The sequence below is a fragment of the Meriones unguiculatus genome, chromosome 8 (genome assembly GCF_030254825.1).
Source record: "Meriones unguiculatus strain TT.TT164.6M chromosome 8, Bangor_MerUng_6.1, whole genome shotgun sequence".
NCBI lineage: Eukaryota > Metazoa > Chordata > Mammalia > Rodentia > Muridae > Meriones > Meriones unguiculatus.
The window spans coordinates 120,918,046-120,932,184 of NC_083356.1; the positions used below are offsets into that span (position 1 = coordinate 120,918,046).

General features: G+C 36.9%; 1 protein-coding gene across 1 annotated transcript in view; it reads right to left on the reverse strand.

Annotated features, from left to right (window-relative positions):
• The window catches only part of Hat1 (histone acetyltransferase 1), a 43,425-nt gene that overhangs the window by 6,676 nt on the left and 22,610 nt on the right, over window positions 1–14,139 (reverse strand). Inside the window, exons 5-9 of the mRNA XM_021658999.2 lie at window positions 10,357–10,536; window positions 9,997–10,118; window positions 9,393–9,497; window positions 8,978–9,084; window positions 935–1,086 (exon numbers count right to left, since the gene is read on the reverse strand). Of these exons, the coding sequence (XP_021514674.1) occupies window positions 935–1,086; window positions 8,978–9,084; window positions 9,393–9,497; window positions 9,997–10,118; window positions 10,357–10,536 (666 nt within the window). The remainder of the gene's footprint in view (window positions 1–934; window positions 1,087–8,977; window positions 9,085–9,392; window positions 9,498–9,996; window positions 10,119–10,356; window positions 10,537–14,139) is intronic.

Consider the following 14,139-nt stretch of genomic DNA (forward strand, 5'->3'; position numbering starts at 1 on the left):
GGAAAAGAGGTGGAGTTTTAAGAACCAAAATAAAATAGATAAAAACTATGCTAACACCGTCTTGAAAAAAAAAAAAAAAAAAACGCAAACATAAGAAGCTGAAAGCTGCACATATTCTTAGCACCTTTCTACGTCTCCAGAGATAGAGCCACTTTACAGCCCAGTACTATAGGGCTGGAGAGACAGTTCAGTAGTTAAGAGCACTGGCTGCTCTTCTAGAAGACCTGCATTCCATTCTCAGCACCTACATGATGGCTCACAACTGTCTGTAATTCCAGTTCTAGATCAGATGCCACCTTTTATGTCCTCTGGTACGAGACACACACAGTGCAAAGACATACATATATACATACATATCCATACACATAAAATAAATCTACCCCTACACACACACAAAGCTTTATTTTAAAAAGATTGTACTGCAGCTCCTTATGGGGGGGGGGGGCCACAACACTCATACCAAGGAGCCTGATAGAGATCAGAGGACAACTTTCTGAAGTTGGCTTTCTCCTTCTACCATATGGATCCTGAGGATTGAACTCGGGTCGTTAGGCTTAGCAGCAAACTCTAAGCCAACAACCCACTAAGCCATTCTGGCAGCACAGTTTAGTTTTTTACTCATCTTTGATCTGCTTATTATATACTTAGTACAATATAAAATGTATTCTCTTTCATCCTATCAATAAGGAAAGTGAACATGTACAATGTGATATGTATTCCTTCTGTCAATAAGGAAAACGAGGTACGAAGGCATAAACTAAACTGTTTTAGATGACAAGACAAAGTTCTAGACTTAGGCCTGGTGGTCTGACTTCAGAGTCTGTAACCACTATTGCTTTCCATATGTTAATGTCCTTACCGTAGTTTAGTTAAGTACTTTTTTAAAAGTAAATTTAAATTTCTTCCTCCTACAAAATAAAAATAATAGAAATACCTTATTTATTTTGAACTTCTGTTGTGCTTGTATCGCCATATCTTCATTGAATCCTTGCATTAACCTTTCCCGGGAGAAACAGGGCAAATCTTGACAAAGCTTCACAAGAACAAAGTCTCTCAGTTTCACATAGCTTTTGGATGGGTCTTCCGCTAATGAAATGAAAAACATAGCACTGCCCTTACCCAACACAATTCCACTATCATTTGCAATCTCAGTAACATGGTAACAAGGTAACATTCTGAGAAAAAAATTATATACCCAAAGTTACAATATTAAAGATCACTCCTGGTAACTATTATAACAAAATGGTAGCAAAGACATTTATACTATTGATAAAATGAACACTGCTTCATTTTACATATCAACTTTTTGACTGGAATGTAACTAACTACATGCATCTTCATTTTAGCTGCAGTCAAATTAGCCATATAAATGAAATATTCAGGTTTGAAAACAATTCCAAATGCAGTTCACTTTTTGGTAGCTAAGAATTCCATGTGTTGGAGGAGGGTTTTGTGTACTATTGTTTTTAAATGCTAACTTCAGTGCTCTGAGATCTGGTTACTGCACTGCCATGAGCATTGTTATGTATGCTGAACCATCACCTATATCCATGTGATGTAAGGAATGCATTCCAATTATCCCTGATTGGTAAATAAAGTTGCTGACAGCCTGGGCTGGACAGAATAAAGATAGGCAGAGCTGAAGGCTCTGGGTTTGGGGTTTCAGGAGAACCACAAAAAGAGGAGGAGAAGAGGACTACGGAGATGAACAACCAAAGATGAGAGGAGACAGGAGGTCACCATGGAATAACCAGGACCTAATAGCCAAGAGCAGCTTGCTCCGAGAACTGCTTCTGAGAGCAGGAGCAGCCCAAATGGAACATGTGTAAGTATTTGGGATTTTGGATGGGAAGCAGACAAAATAGCTTAAAGGGTTGATATCTGCCCCAGCTCTAGGGTTTTAAGGCTTATTATAAGTCTAACAAGTTTTTGTTTGGAAAATAGCTGGTTTATGAATAACTGCTGACATAATTTCCTAAATTAATATATACAGAATAATGAATTAATTTTACATCCCAAGTCAATTATAACCCTCTTTTAAAAGACTATTGACTGCTTGAGAATTTCATACATACACATGTTTTGATCACACACCCCCTTCATTCTCCCCTCCAAATCTTCTCATATTCCCCAAATGTAGTAACTTCTTTAATCCAGCAGCTTTTATGGCCCTCTACAACAACTCTTAGAAAACATAGTAAGGACATAATTTTGATTATTCCTTCACCATTTCTGAATATCACAGATCTTCTTTTATATTTCCCTATGGTGTAACTACATTAGATTAAGTAGCAGTCCAGTTAACATTGGAGCAAGATGGGCAGGAATAATTCTGAACAGTTGTGTCATCCATAGATGTGGGATCATGGGGAAGTTATTCCACTTGTGTCCCCACTTCCTTATGAGTTGAAAAGTTAAAATAATGCCAGTCTGAAGAGATGGTACAGCAGGTAAAGGCACTTGTGACACAAGCCTAGCAACCTGAGTTCAAGTTCCAAAATCCATTTAAGGGTGGAGACAACTAGGTCCACAACGTTATCCTCTGACCTCAACACATGTCCATGCACAGTGATAAATAATAATAAAAAAAAATTATGTCTGTGTACCATGTGCTCCTGTGTCCAGAGAGACCTCTAGAACCAGAGTTACAGACAACTGTGAGCCACTCTGTGAGTGCTGGGAATCGAACCTGGGTCATCTGGAGGAAGAGTCAATCAGTCAATGTTCTTTACTGCTGAGTCATCTCTCCAGTCCCCCATAAGACTTTCTGATGTCAATATTACTTCAAAGCTACACTTTAACAGTATACTTGGGCATAAAGATAGATAGACAGCCTGATAAAAATGGAGAATCCAAAGTAAACCTATTTATTATGGTCATTTTCTGACAAAGTTGCCAAGACAATTCAACACAGGAAGTCTTTTCATCAAATGTGGGTTGGAAAATGGGATCTGTGAAAGCAAAAGAGTAAAGCTGGAGTCTCATTTCCTCAAACCAAACAGCTACATGTAAAAGGGATTTCTTTTTAAGTCCAATGCTATAGCAATAGAATATGGAGCACGACAGCCACTTAATAAAAAGACAGATTCCAAATTTGATCACAGGCACCTATAGTACTCATTCATAATGGTGAAAGACAAAGTGCTTCCTGGTTAGACTGGCAGCAAGACATAGGAACTGCCTGCCCCTATTTATAGTCAGATTTTTATTGGAAGATTTTAGCTATATAAGAAGGCAAAATAAGTGACTAAATAATACAGCTAAAGGCAAGGAACTATTTCATCTTAATATGTGATTGACATGATCACCATTACTAATGAATAAGTTAAGTGCAGAAAGGATGCAAGCTATAGAACCAATGTACAGATCTGATTATAAGCCTTGAGTGATGGCACAAACCTATAATCCCACCAGTTGGGAGGTGGAGGCAGGATGAGCACAACCTCAAAGTTACCCGGGGCTACATACTAAGTTTGGCCTGGATTATGTGAAACTGTCTCAAAACATAAAAACAAACAATTGGTAGAGTACTTACCCAGCATTTACAAGATCCTGTTTCAATTAAATCACTAGCACTGCTTTAACACCCCCACATGGTCGTATATGCCTGTACTCCCACCCTTGGTGAGGAAGAGGCAAGGATATCAGGAATCCAGGTTATCCTGGGATACATTACATGTTCAAGGCCTTGTCTCAAAAACAAGAGTGTGGGGCTTGGAGATGTGTCCGGTGGGAAAAAACTTGCTGCATGAAAAATCACATCATTCATGACCAAGTGTTAGCCATGTGCTCCTCTAACTCAGTGCTTTGGAAGGCAAAGGTAGAATGATGAGTGGGGCTTGCTAACTGCCACTTTAGCTTGCAGGTTCCTAAGAGACTGTCTCCAGGGAATAGGTAGACAGTGATGAAAGAGGGTAGTCAGCACCTTCCTCTGGCCTCTGAATGCATATGCAAAACCACAATGCACACAGCATATATACATATGTATACACCATACATACAGACCACACCTACACAAAAGTAACATATTTGAAGATAAAATTTGCTTGACTATAAATCTCTGGTGATATGCAGGGTTTAAAAACTAGAGTTTGTTCCAATACATCAGCTTATAGCATTAAGTGTTCTATCATGTTTAAAAGCCTCTCTGTATTAATGAGATACATTATTAAAAATATTTTAAAGGAAAATAAGAAATCACCTAAGTATGTAAAAAAATCGACATTTACTTAAAAAAAAACAGTATAACATGGCGAAACAGGCTTTAAAGGATAAATATATTAGCTGCTAATACACTATTAGTAAATTAATAATGCCGATATGTACATGATAGTCAAGATCAATTTCTACTGTACAAATTGTTGATTCCATCTATATTCTGAGAAGTACTCATGCTATCCATGTAGCTTCTGACAGCCTCAAAAGGAAGAGTGCATGTAACAAGGAACTGTCTGCCAATAAAACTGAAAAAAAAAAAAAAAAAAAAAACCAAAGTGGATGGAAATTAAATCTCAAACATATACCCACTGAGGAAAGAACCTATGCTATTAATAATTAAATATTAATTATAATTATTTCTGCCTATCTGCCAAGGATGCAAAAGCCATCTCAATACTCTAAAAGCTTGGATTTCAAAGGAAGACCCAAAGCCTGCAGAAGAGCCACGAAGTTAAATACCATAAAATAATGGAGAAATACCCAGCCAAATGACTAGAGTATAAAATTCAGTAAGTTTTTTTTTTTTCTTTTTTTCTTTTTAATGGTTTTAAGGACTGGGTACAAAAGCTAAGAGAAATATATTAATGAGAGCAGCTAACAAAGCATTTTTAGCATTTTGCAATGCCAAGAAACATTTAATGCTGAAAATAAAGGTCGATACTCAGTTGTCAAATTCAGACGTCCTTTGAACATGTTTAGTCTTTCTCTTTAAAGACTTCGTTTCTAATGAATCATAGCAATGAATAAAAGGTACTATTATTAATGACTCTTCACTGAGATTTAAGAAAGAAAATTCTTTCTCTCCTAATTGGTGCTAAGTATCAAGGACTTTATTGGCTAGAATAGACAGAAAAAAGTAGTTAAGAGGCTTCAGAGAAACAACCCCTGCTGGCACATTACCCACTAGAGCAGACAAAGACTACTTATGTGAACTCCAGATTAACATCACCAAAAATGTCTCCTCGTGTAGCACCAAGCCCAAGCTGTCAGTGAACAGAGGCTGGCAACTTTGGCTCAGTTCAAAGCAGTGAGAGAGCTGGCTGTACTGTCTTGACAACATTATAGGTCATAAAAAATAGTGACCGTGTCTGTCCATGTATGACTTCTGATATGAAGCTGCACAATTACTTCCTTATCTCTTAAGTTTCAACCCCTTTAACAGCAGTGAATCAGAGAAAAGATAATTCAGCACTATAAATGTGGAACTCCCTTTTTAAAATGCTCAGCTGGGTTATAGCTCAGTGGTAGAATGTTTGCATCTACAAGGCCATAGGTTTGATTCTCAGCACAAACAAAACCAAAAACCCTAACATGCTTTCCCCCTAGTTTATTAATTTAGAACATTTAAAGGGTACCCAGCATCAATTGTCATGTAAGGCAGAATTCTCTAGACCACAGTGAAGGGAAAAGGTAAGTAGTTCTTAATAGAAGACAATTTATTATTCTAGCAGCTCTATCTTTTCTTCTTGAGCAAGCAAAATCTGTACACTTGAATGAAAAAAGAAAAATCAGCCCATTAGCATGTTATAAGCTTTCCAGTACCATGGTCAGTAATTTTTATTGTTTTATTTTTATAGTTCTTTAAACAATTTCATAAAATTCTGAAAATAAATCATTTTTAAAACTAGTTACCATTTTAGTGCATGTTAATTTTAGAAACTTGTGTCTAAGCCAGTTGTGACAGTACAGGTAGGTCTTTAGTCTCAGCAGTTGAGGCTGAGGTAGGGGCTCTCAAGTTCAAGGCTCACCTAGCTTAAATGATAAGCTGGAGGTCAATCTGGGGAATATAGCATTCAGTTCAAATAATTCAAATTCATTCATTCATTTTGAGGGATCAAACCCCCAGACCACTCTTATTATAGCAGCAATGAGTATACATATAACTACCAGTACATCAGTCTCCCCAGGGAGTCAGATACAAGCCTCTAAGGTCATTGTGAACCTATAATCTATATCTCTTAATTTTTCTCATCAAAACACTTATTACTAAAGAGTTACTGCAGCAGTGGAAAGGACTGATCACAGCAGACATCAAGATTTAAGCACATTTGATATAGAGAGTCCTATAAACAGGAAGAGGAGCCCAGAACCTACAAGGTAAAGGCTGGACTGTTTAACTTCTTCAGGGCTTGTATAAAAACAAGAGTGAAGTCATTACCCTTACCCTGGAGGTGTGGGGATGTTCCCAAGAATAGAATAGAAGGGATTTCTTTTCTCTTTAAATTCAGCTATATGGAAAATCAGTAACCAAAATGTATGGAAGGAGTTCAAGTGTAAACATCCTAGAGGTTGTATGAACGTGTTATTCCGCTCTTGAGAAAAGTGTCTTTTCATCACATTTGTAAGACTCTAATTTAGCAGTTTTCATCCTGTGGGTCATGACCCCTTTGGCAAACCTCTACCTCCAAAATATTTACATTATGATTCTTAAGAGTAGCAAAATTACAGTTATGAAGTAGCAATGGAATGATTTTACGGTTAGGGGTCACCACAACACGAAGAACTGTAGTATATAGGGTCGCAGCATTAGGAAGGTTGCAAATCACTGCCCCAACTTATTGCCAAGGACCTCAAGGTTCTGACAGTCTATAACTTCTTCCTCTTGAATCTTAGGCCCTAAGCACACCATCCACACGCATTCCCCCTTCCATGTTTCCCTTTTAAGATGTCTCTATCCACAAATCCTATCATAAATAGGCCAAGTGCTTTACCATTGAGCTCTACTCTATATACCCAGCTCCATATTCAAGCCTTTGTAAAATGAATGTTAATATCGAACTTAAATGTGAATATCTGGTACAGGGCGAGCAACTTTAGCTGTAATATGTGGGACCAAAACTGGTTCAGATTTTTGAGGATTTTTTTTGTTGTTTTTGGAATGTGTTTATAATTTTCCAGCAGAAATCCTTAACCTGAAAATCTAAAATGTTCTAAAAAATCTGAAATTTTGAGTATCATTGTTGGCACTAAAAAAAAAAAAAAAAAATCTTGAAATTAAAAACCAAACAAAAAGCTTGGGGGAGAGGAGGAGGGCTGGAGAATCGGACCAGAGGCTAAGGGAAATTACTGCTCTTTCCCATAGAGTGCAGTCCCAGCACTCATGTCAAGTGCTGACAACTGCCTCTAATTCCAGCTCAGGAGATTCAACACCCTTTTCTGGCCTTTCTGCACAACACACACCAAAGTAGTCCTGAATTTTGGTTTCAGATTGAGGATACTCAACCCTATATACTAATCATAAGGAAAAAGTGACTTCTAGGTTTTTTTAACTTTCGTTTTATTTTGAAACAGTCTCCCTATGTAGTCCAAGTTGGCCTCAAACTCTCAATTCTCTTGCATCAGCCTCGTTACTGCTAGGATTACAGGTATATGTGTCACCAAACCTGGCAGTGACTTTCAGTTTATTACCAACTTTATTAACAACAAATTTGAACATTGCTCAGGGTAAGAAAATGACAGTTATATTCCTCACACACTGTGTTTTGGCAGTTAAGCTAGAATATTATGTACTGATGTCTTCTTTTCGTTTATTTATTTATTTTGTTTTTGGAGACAGGGTTTCTCTATAATAGCCTTGGCTGTCCCGGAACTCACTTTGTAGACCAGGCTGACTTCAAATTCCGAGATCCGCTTGCCCTCTGCTTCCGTAAGGGCATGTGCACCAATGCTTGGGGAATATTCATTTTGGTTTTAAAGATAGTGTCACTCTACAGCCCAGGCTTCTCCAGAACTGACCATATAATACCATGCCAGCTTGAAACTCACAGCAACCCTCTTACCTCAGCTACCCCAGTGCTGAGATTAAAGGCAAGAATGACTGCATTCCACATATCCTTCCTATTTCTAAAAAGTAGTTTTCTTCCCTCTAAGCATTTGTTTCATACTACTACTTCCATGGCTAATTCACACGAGGAAGAGGCTTTCCCAATAGAAAGGATGTTTCTACAGACTGTATTTCATCTTATCTACTACTAAGATGGCATGCATTATAAAAATACAAAACACTTTAAGAAATATGTCTTCTGGCCAGCAGTTAAATACAAATACTGCTTGTCAGAGGACCTGAGTTTGGTTCCCAAGACCCAAGTCAGGCAGCTCACAACCTCTCAGAAACTCCAGCTTCAGGGAATCAGAGGCCCTGCTCTGGCTTCTGTGGATGCCTGAACTCCATCTATACTCATACAGAGACACAAGCGTTTACATATAATTAAAATAATAATTTTTTTTTAAAAAAAGTGTCTTCTGGGCTGGAGATGGCTCAGAGGTTAAGAGCACTGGCTGTTCTTCCAAAGGTCAATTCCCAGCAACCATATGGTGGCTCACAACCATCTATAATGAGATCTGGTGCCCTCTTTTGGCCTGCAGGCACACATGCAAACAGAACACTGTATAAATAAGTATTATTAAAAAAAAAAGAGGGTCTTCTGAAAAGGAATTGCTCCCCCTCACACTATGGTTTAAAATAACTGCACAAGTATCTTCTAAATATGTTTGCACAATAAGCTAAACTAATTATACCATACTTGCAATGCATTTATATCTGATCAGGATTTCCCCACGTATTTTGCTCACTATTTTTAATTTGTCCACTTCAGCTAGCGATGCAGCCAAATCTCCGATAAAGTTTATGATCTCAATGTACCCTAAAAGCAATCTTCACTCTCCTGAAGACCCCCCCAAAAGAACATTGACATTTATGACAGAAATAAAACTATTAAGACATTTGAGGAAGGCTCTTCAGTAGCAAAATTTTACATACCTGTAATATCTAGAACTGATGGAGATGCAATGTAGTATCTGTGAACTGTTTCAAGAAGTTGAGCACCATGGCCCTGACCTTGAAATGGAGTCAGTATCAGCATCTGACTATAGTAAAGAAATTATTCTAAATTAGAATATATTAACATGTTGAGTTTAAAATTTTCAAATTACTATAGTATGAATTTTGGTGCTTTTTAAAAATCAAACTTGAAGAAACCGAAAAATTACTAACATACTCAAAATTGGTTTACTCTGCCACACAGTTTCAAAGAAAATAATAAATTAAATCAGTACACAGCCAATGAATAGTGATTTTTTTTTTTAAACAAATCAACACTACTATAACAAGTATTGGAAACTTCAGCAGTTCCTTCTGAAATAAAAGACAAGGCACGTGTTATACTGCCAATTACCTTACACGTGGCCGGGTTTTGTCTGGGTACACATAGTAATTATAGACTGTCATGTAGCCTACGGTCGCAAAGAGCGTAGCTCCATCCTTATTATACTTCTCAAATCTGCAGATAAAACAGAAAGCCAAGCAGGTCAATTACAGTCGCGCTCCCATGCAGTGTCCATTTTCTTTTCCATTCTCTGACTGAATTTTCAGTGTCAGCAAGCTACTCTGTGAGGGCCCAATGGGTACACCTGCTATGTTCTGAATGTACAATTCACTTAATTGGTGTGCAGCAACTTGGATAAATCAGACCTCTTTACATCACTTCAGTGCACTTGCCTATTATAAAGATGAATAGGTGGCAAGTAAAAGAAAACACAGGCAAAGCTCATTTTACTGTTTAAGCCTACATTCAGGGCCCTAACGGACAACAGCATTTAATTCAGCTCTATTCTCAAGTCCCCCAAAGCATAATGAAGGCAAACTCAAGCCCCATAAACAATAGTTTTTCTTTCCTGGGAAAAATATCATTATACTGTCCCAATAATTGGGCTGCCACAATTAAAATGCTGGCTTTGTGGAGGTAATAAGGTCCACTGTTGCTTTAGAACTGTACTTACACTAGAAAGTAGTGCCATCTTTCATCATCCACGTCAATAAAGCTAGCAGTTTCAATAAACCACATCAAAAAGGTCTGAAGCCTTTCATGATATTCTCGAAAGCCTCTACATGTCATGTCAGCCTAGGGAAAAAGCCAGCAAAAGTCAGGTGAAACCCATCACAGAGGTAAGTGAAAGTCTGTAGAACACAAAACTATCCTGTGGGAAAATGTTTAGAAGTCTCAGATTAAATATGTATACAAACATACAGTCAAAACAGATCTGGTTTTAGTGCCAATAAAAACCTTTTTTGTCTAACATCAGAATTACTGAATATAAAATCCCATACAGGTTCCAGGCTAAGGAAATATTTCTTTTTACCTTGTATATCTGAAAAGTAAAGTTTTCTCCTCCTGTTGGACTAGAAACTGAGTATGTATGGAGAAGAGTTCCAAATGGTGTGAAATCAGCTTCTTTTTCCAGCAAAGAAAGAAAATCATTTGTGTTTGTGCAAAACCCAGGTGGAATGATTTGTCTGATTTTGCCTTCAACATCATCTGCCTGAGAAATAGAGAATAAAGAACAAAAAAATTAACAAACTTCATTTTTAGCTGAAAATGTTTTATTTCTTTTAAATGGACAAAACTAGTTTAGGTACAGTGATTAATCCCAGCACTCAGGAAGCAGAGGCAGGTGGATCTCTGTGAGTTTGAGGCCAGCCTAGCCTACATAAGAAGTTCCAGGCCAGCCAGGAATAGACCCCATGTTTCAAAACAAAACAAAAAAATTTAATGGACAAAACCAAAAAGTACCACACAAAACTTCACCACTAAACTAAAGAAGTAAACAGTGCAGTGAAATGGAAAAAGATCAGTTTTCTATAAACAAACTACTCACACAAATTTGAGACGAGCATTAACATAAAGAGAAATCAGAGGACGCAGGTAGCCTAATATCAGGTGCAAGAGTAAAGGCAGTTCCGTTGAGATTGTTTAACAGCATACAGAAAATGATTACTACCTACCACCCTTTATGACAGTTGACAGTCTTAAAAAGCCAAAACAAAAGACTGCTTATTAGTTTACATGTCAGAGGAACCATATTATTCAAGACATGAAGAGATCATGTAAGTGGTTAGGCTAGGTAGTCTGAACAAATGAACAGTAGACAGATAACACTCTCATATGCTAAACTAAGATAAAAAATTTGTTCAAATGTCTTCACTCAGGAAATAAAAAAATCATATGAATGGTTATATTATCTACTCTACAATGTGACAACTTTCATAGACTTGGATTTGTGATCGTATAAAAGAGAAAAGACTGGACAACAAAATTAAAATCAGAGATTAAAATTACCCTTGTTAAACAACCTCAATGAATGAAAACTATCAGCTGAGCAGACTTCATAATCCTTTTCAAACCCCCAAAGACCACTTGATTGAATACATTTACTACTTCTCTTTAACCATGAATATTTGATGAAGTCTTACAATAAAGTATTACTGCTTCTCACCAGGCAATAAAACTTAATGAATTGGTCTCAACTTAACAAAACCTTATCCTTCAATACAGTCCCTAAAAGCCTGACATTACATTCAACAAAATGAGCTTGCATTCTATTCAAACTTTTTCCTGAACAATGAGGCCAGGTTTTTACTTAATGGAGTTTGCCGTGAGTTCAGCTGTAATGTTTGTATTGTATCTATTTCCACAAGGACTGACACAAGAACACTTTGTGTTAACTTACTAAGCAGCTCTTTCATACCGTTTACATGCATGATGGGTATTAGTTCTAAACCAAGACCCTTGCTACTTAGCATTCAAAACAGGGAAATTAAGATGCTTAGGACAAAATATACTACAAAAGGCTAATACAACATGCTACTAATTCCTGTCCTTTCAACCATCTTTTAACTAAGCAGGAGCAATGCACCTGCAGATGAATAGTACTTTATTATCATTCAGTTACATTTTAGGATACAGATACAAGGATGAAGCTTATCACAAATGAGTTTTATTTTCAGTGCTTCGATACCAACATATATATATGATTTGTTTATGGTCATAAAAATAAGCTAGTACTTAAAATAGGGCTTTTCAACATTCTGCCTGACAGTTTATTGCTAATGTCTATATTAGTACTTACATACAAGTTCATCCTCAATTGCAAATAAACTAAATCTGGTAAATCTACTTTATTTAAAACTATATATACTGTTTGATAAATATTTTCCCTAAAACTGTGAATGTGAAGATACCCAGTTTTTAATAGTTGCACGAGGAAGTAGTTAAAAAGAGAGATAATTGCAATAGATTTGTTATATAGTAATGTTTTTAAAAAATAAGTAGTGATAAGCAAAATAGCACAGTATAATTGTAGTCCTGTTTTTGTTTTTTTTTTTTTAATGTCAGGGGAAAACCTACAATTTAAAAAAAAAAAATCACTGCAGGGCAGTCTCAACATTGTGATTTTAACCTTTAACTTTTCTTATGCCATGTCTCCTAAGCAAGGCAGTACAGATGAGTCACTTTACCCATCTTGTGTCTAGAAATCAACTTCAAAGCTCTCAAGGTTTTAAATCTCAAATTTGAGCTTAAGTAAAAGAATATAACTTTCAGTCTTCAAAGATATTTATTGTAATAAACATCTTCAAATAAAATCTTTTGAGTTTAGAAAATCTATATATTATTTTAAGAACTCTAATGACAGGAAAGAGCTGAATTTAAAAGTAGAAAATCTGTACAAATGTAAATATGTATCTAATTCATTCATATTAAATTAAAAACAATTTTACAGCTCTTTAGTGGGCTTGAGAGATGGCTCAGTAGTTAAGAGCACTCACTGTTCCTCCAGGGGACCTGGATTCAATTCCCAGCACCCACATGGTGGCTCATAACTGTCTGTTACTCCAGTTAAGGGGATCTGAAAGAAGCCCTCTTCTGACATCCACGGGAACACAATAAAGTGCATGTATGCACACTTGTAGGCAAAACACTTATACATATGAAAACAAAAATAAAAACATAAGCTGCACTTGGGAGGCAGAAACAGGCAAATCTGTGAGTTATAGGCCAGTCTGGCCTACAGAGTTAATTCTAAGACAGCCAAAGCTACACAGAGAAATCTTATCTTAAAAAAAAAAAAAAGCCTATAACTTGGAATTCTGTTCCTTAAAGAATTTGTCTATTAAACAGATTTTACTGAAAACAAAACAAAAAAGCAACAACAAACATTTTATAACTCAGTCTTAGAGATCTGTACTCTTCTACACTGTATACTAGATTAAATCTTTTAAAATATTTATTTTTTTATGTACAAGTGTTTTGTCTACATGCAAGCCTGCTGCGCAGAGATGAGAGATTATTGGACTTAAAAAGCATTTCTCACATTTCATAGAGCCAAGGCTAGTCTCAAGTTTACTATGTAGCTGAGGCTAGAGCTGAACTGCCAATCTTCCTGTTGCCACCTTGTGCTGGGATTACAGGTGTATACAGTGACACCCACTTGAGATATTTTTTATTCTTGTTATTACTTTTATTTTATGCAACAAAGCATAGCACACTGGAACTCTAAATGACTATGGTGATAAACTATGTTTTTAAAGATTTCAGAAAGGGACTAGATAGATGTCTGAGCGGTAAGAGGGCTGGCTGCTCTTGCATAAGCTTTTCTGGCCTGTGGTGTATATCTGTATACCATGTGTGCACTTGGTGCCCATGGAGGCCAAAAGAGGGAATCAGATGCCCTAGAAATGGAGTTATTGGTGGTTGTCAGTCACTAAATTGGACCTGGGAAACTTGGGTCCTTAACAAAACCAGCCAGCACTCTTGACCACTTAGCCATCTGTCCAGTCCATTGAAATATTTTAAAGGACATACTTTCTCATCATGTCCATTTAGGGGGCACGTGATGTTTTGCTGAAAGCCATCTCATGCTAAGGGTATGACTTTGGCCAGCTGAAAACATTCAGTGGGCAAACTTTGAGAAGAGGAGGTATACAGAAGCCCACAATGAGACAACACTTTTTGGATCAACACTTTTGCTTCAACACTTCACTTTGAAAAGAGAAACATTCCAGAGAACTTCTTGGGGAACTCCAACTGAGTCTTGTAGCTTTCACTGCCCTGGCCTGCTCTGCTGAATTGTGCTGCTGTTTGATGC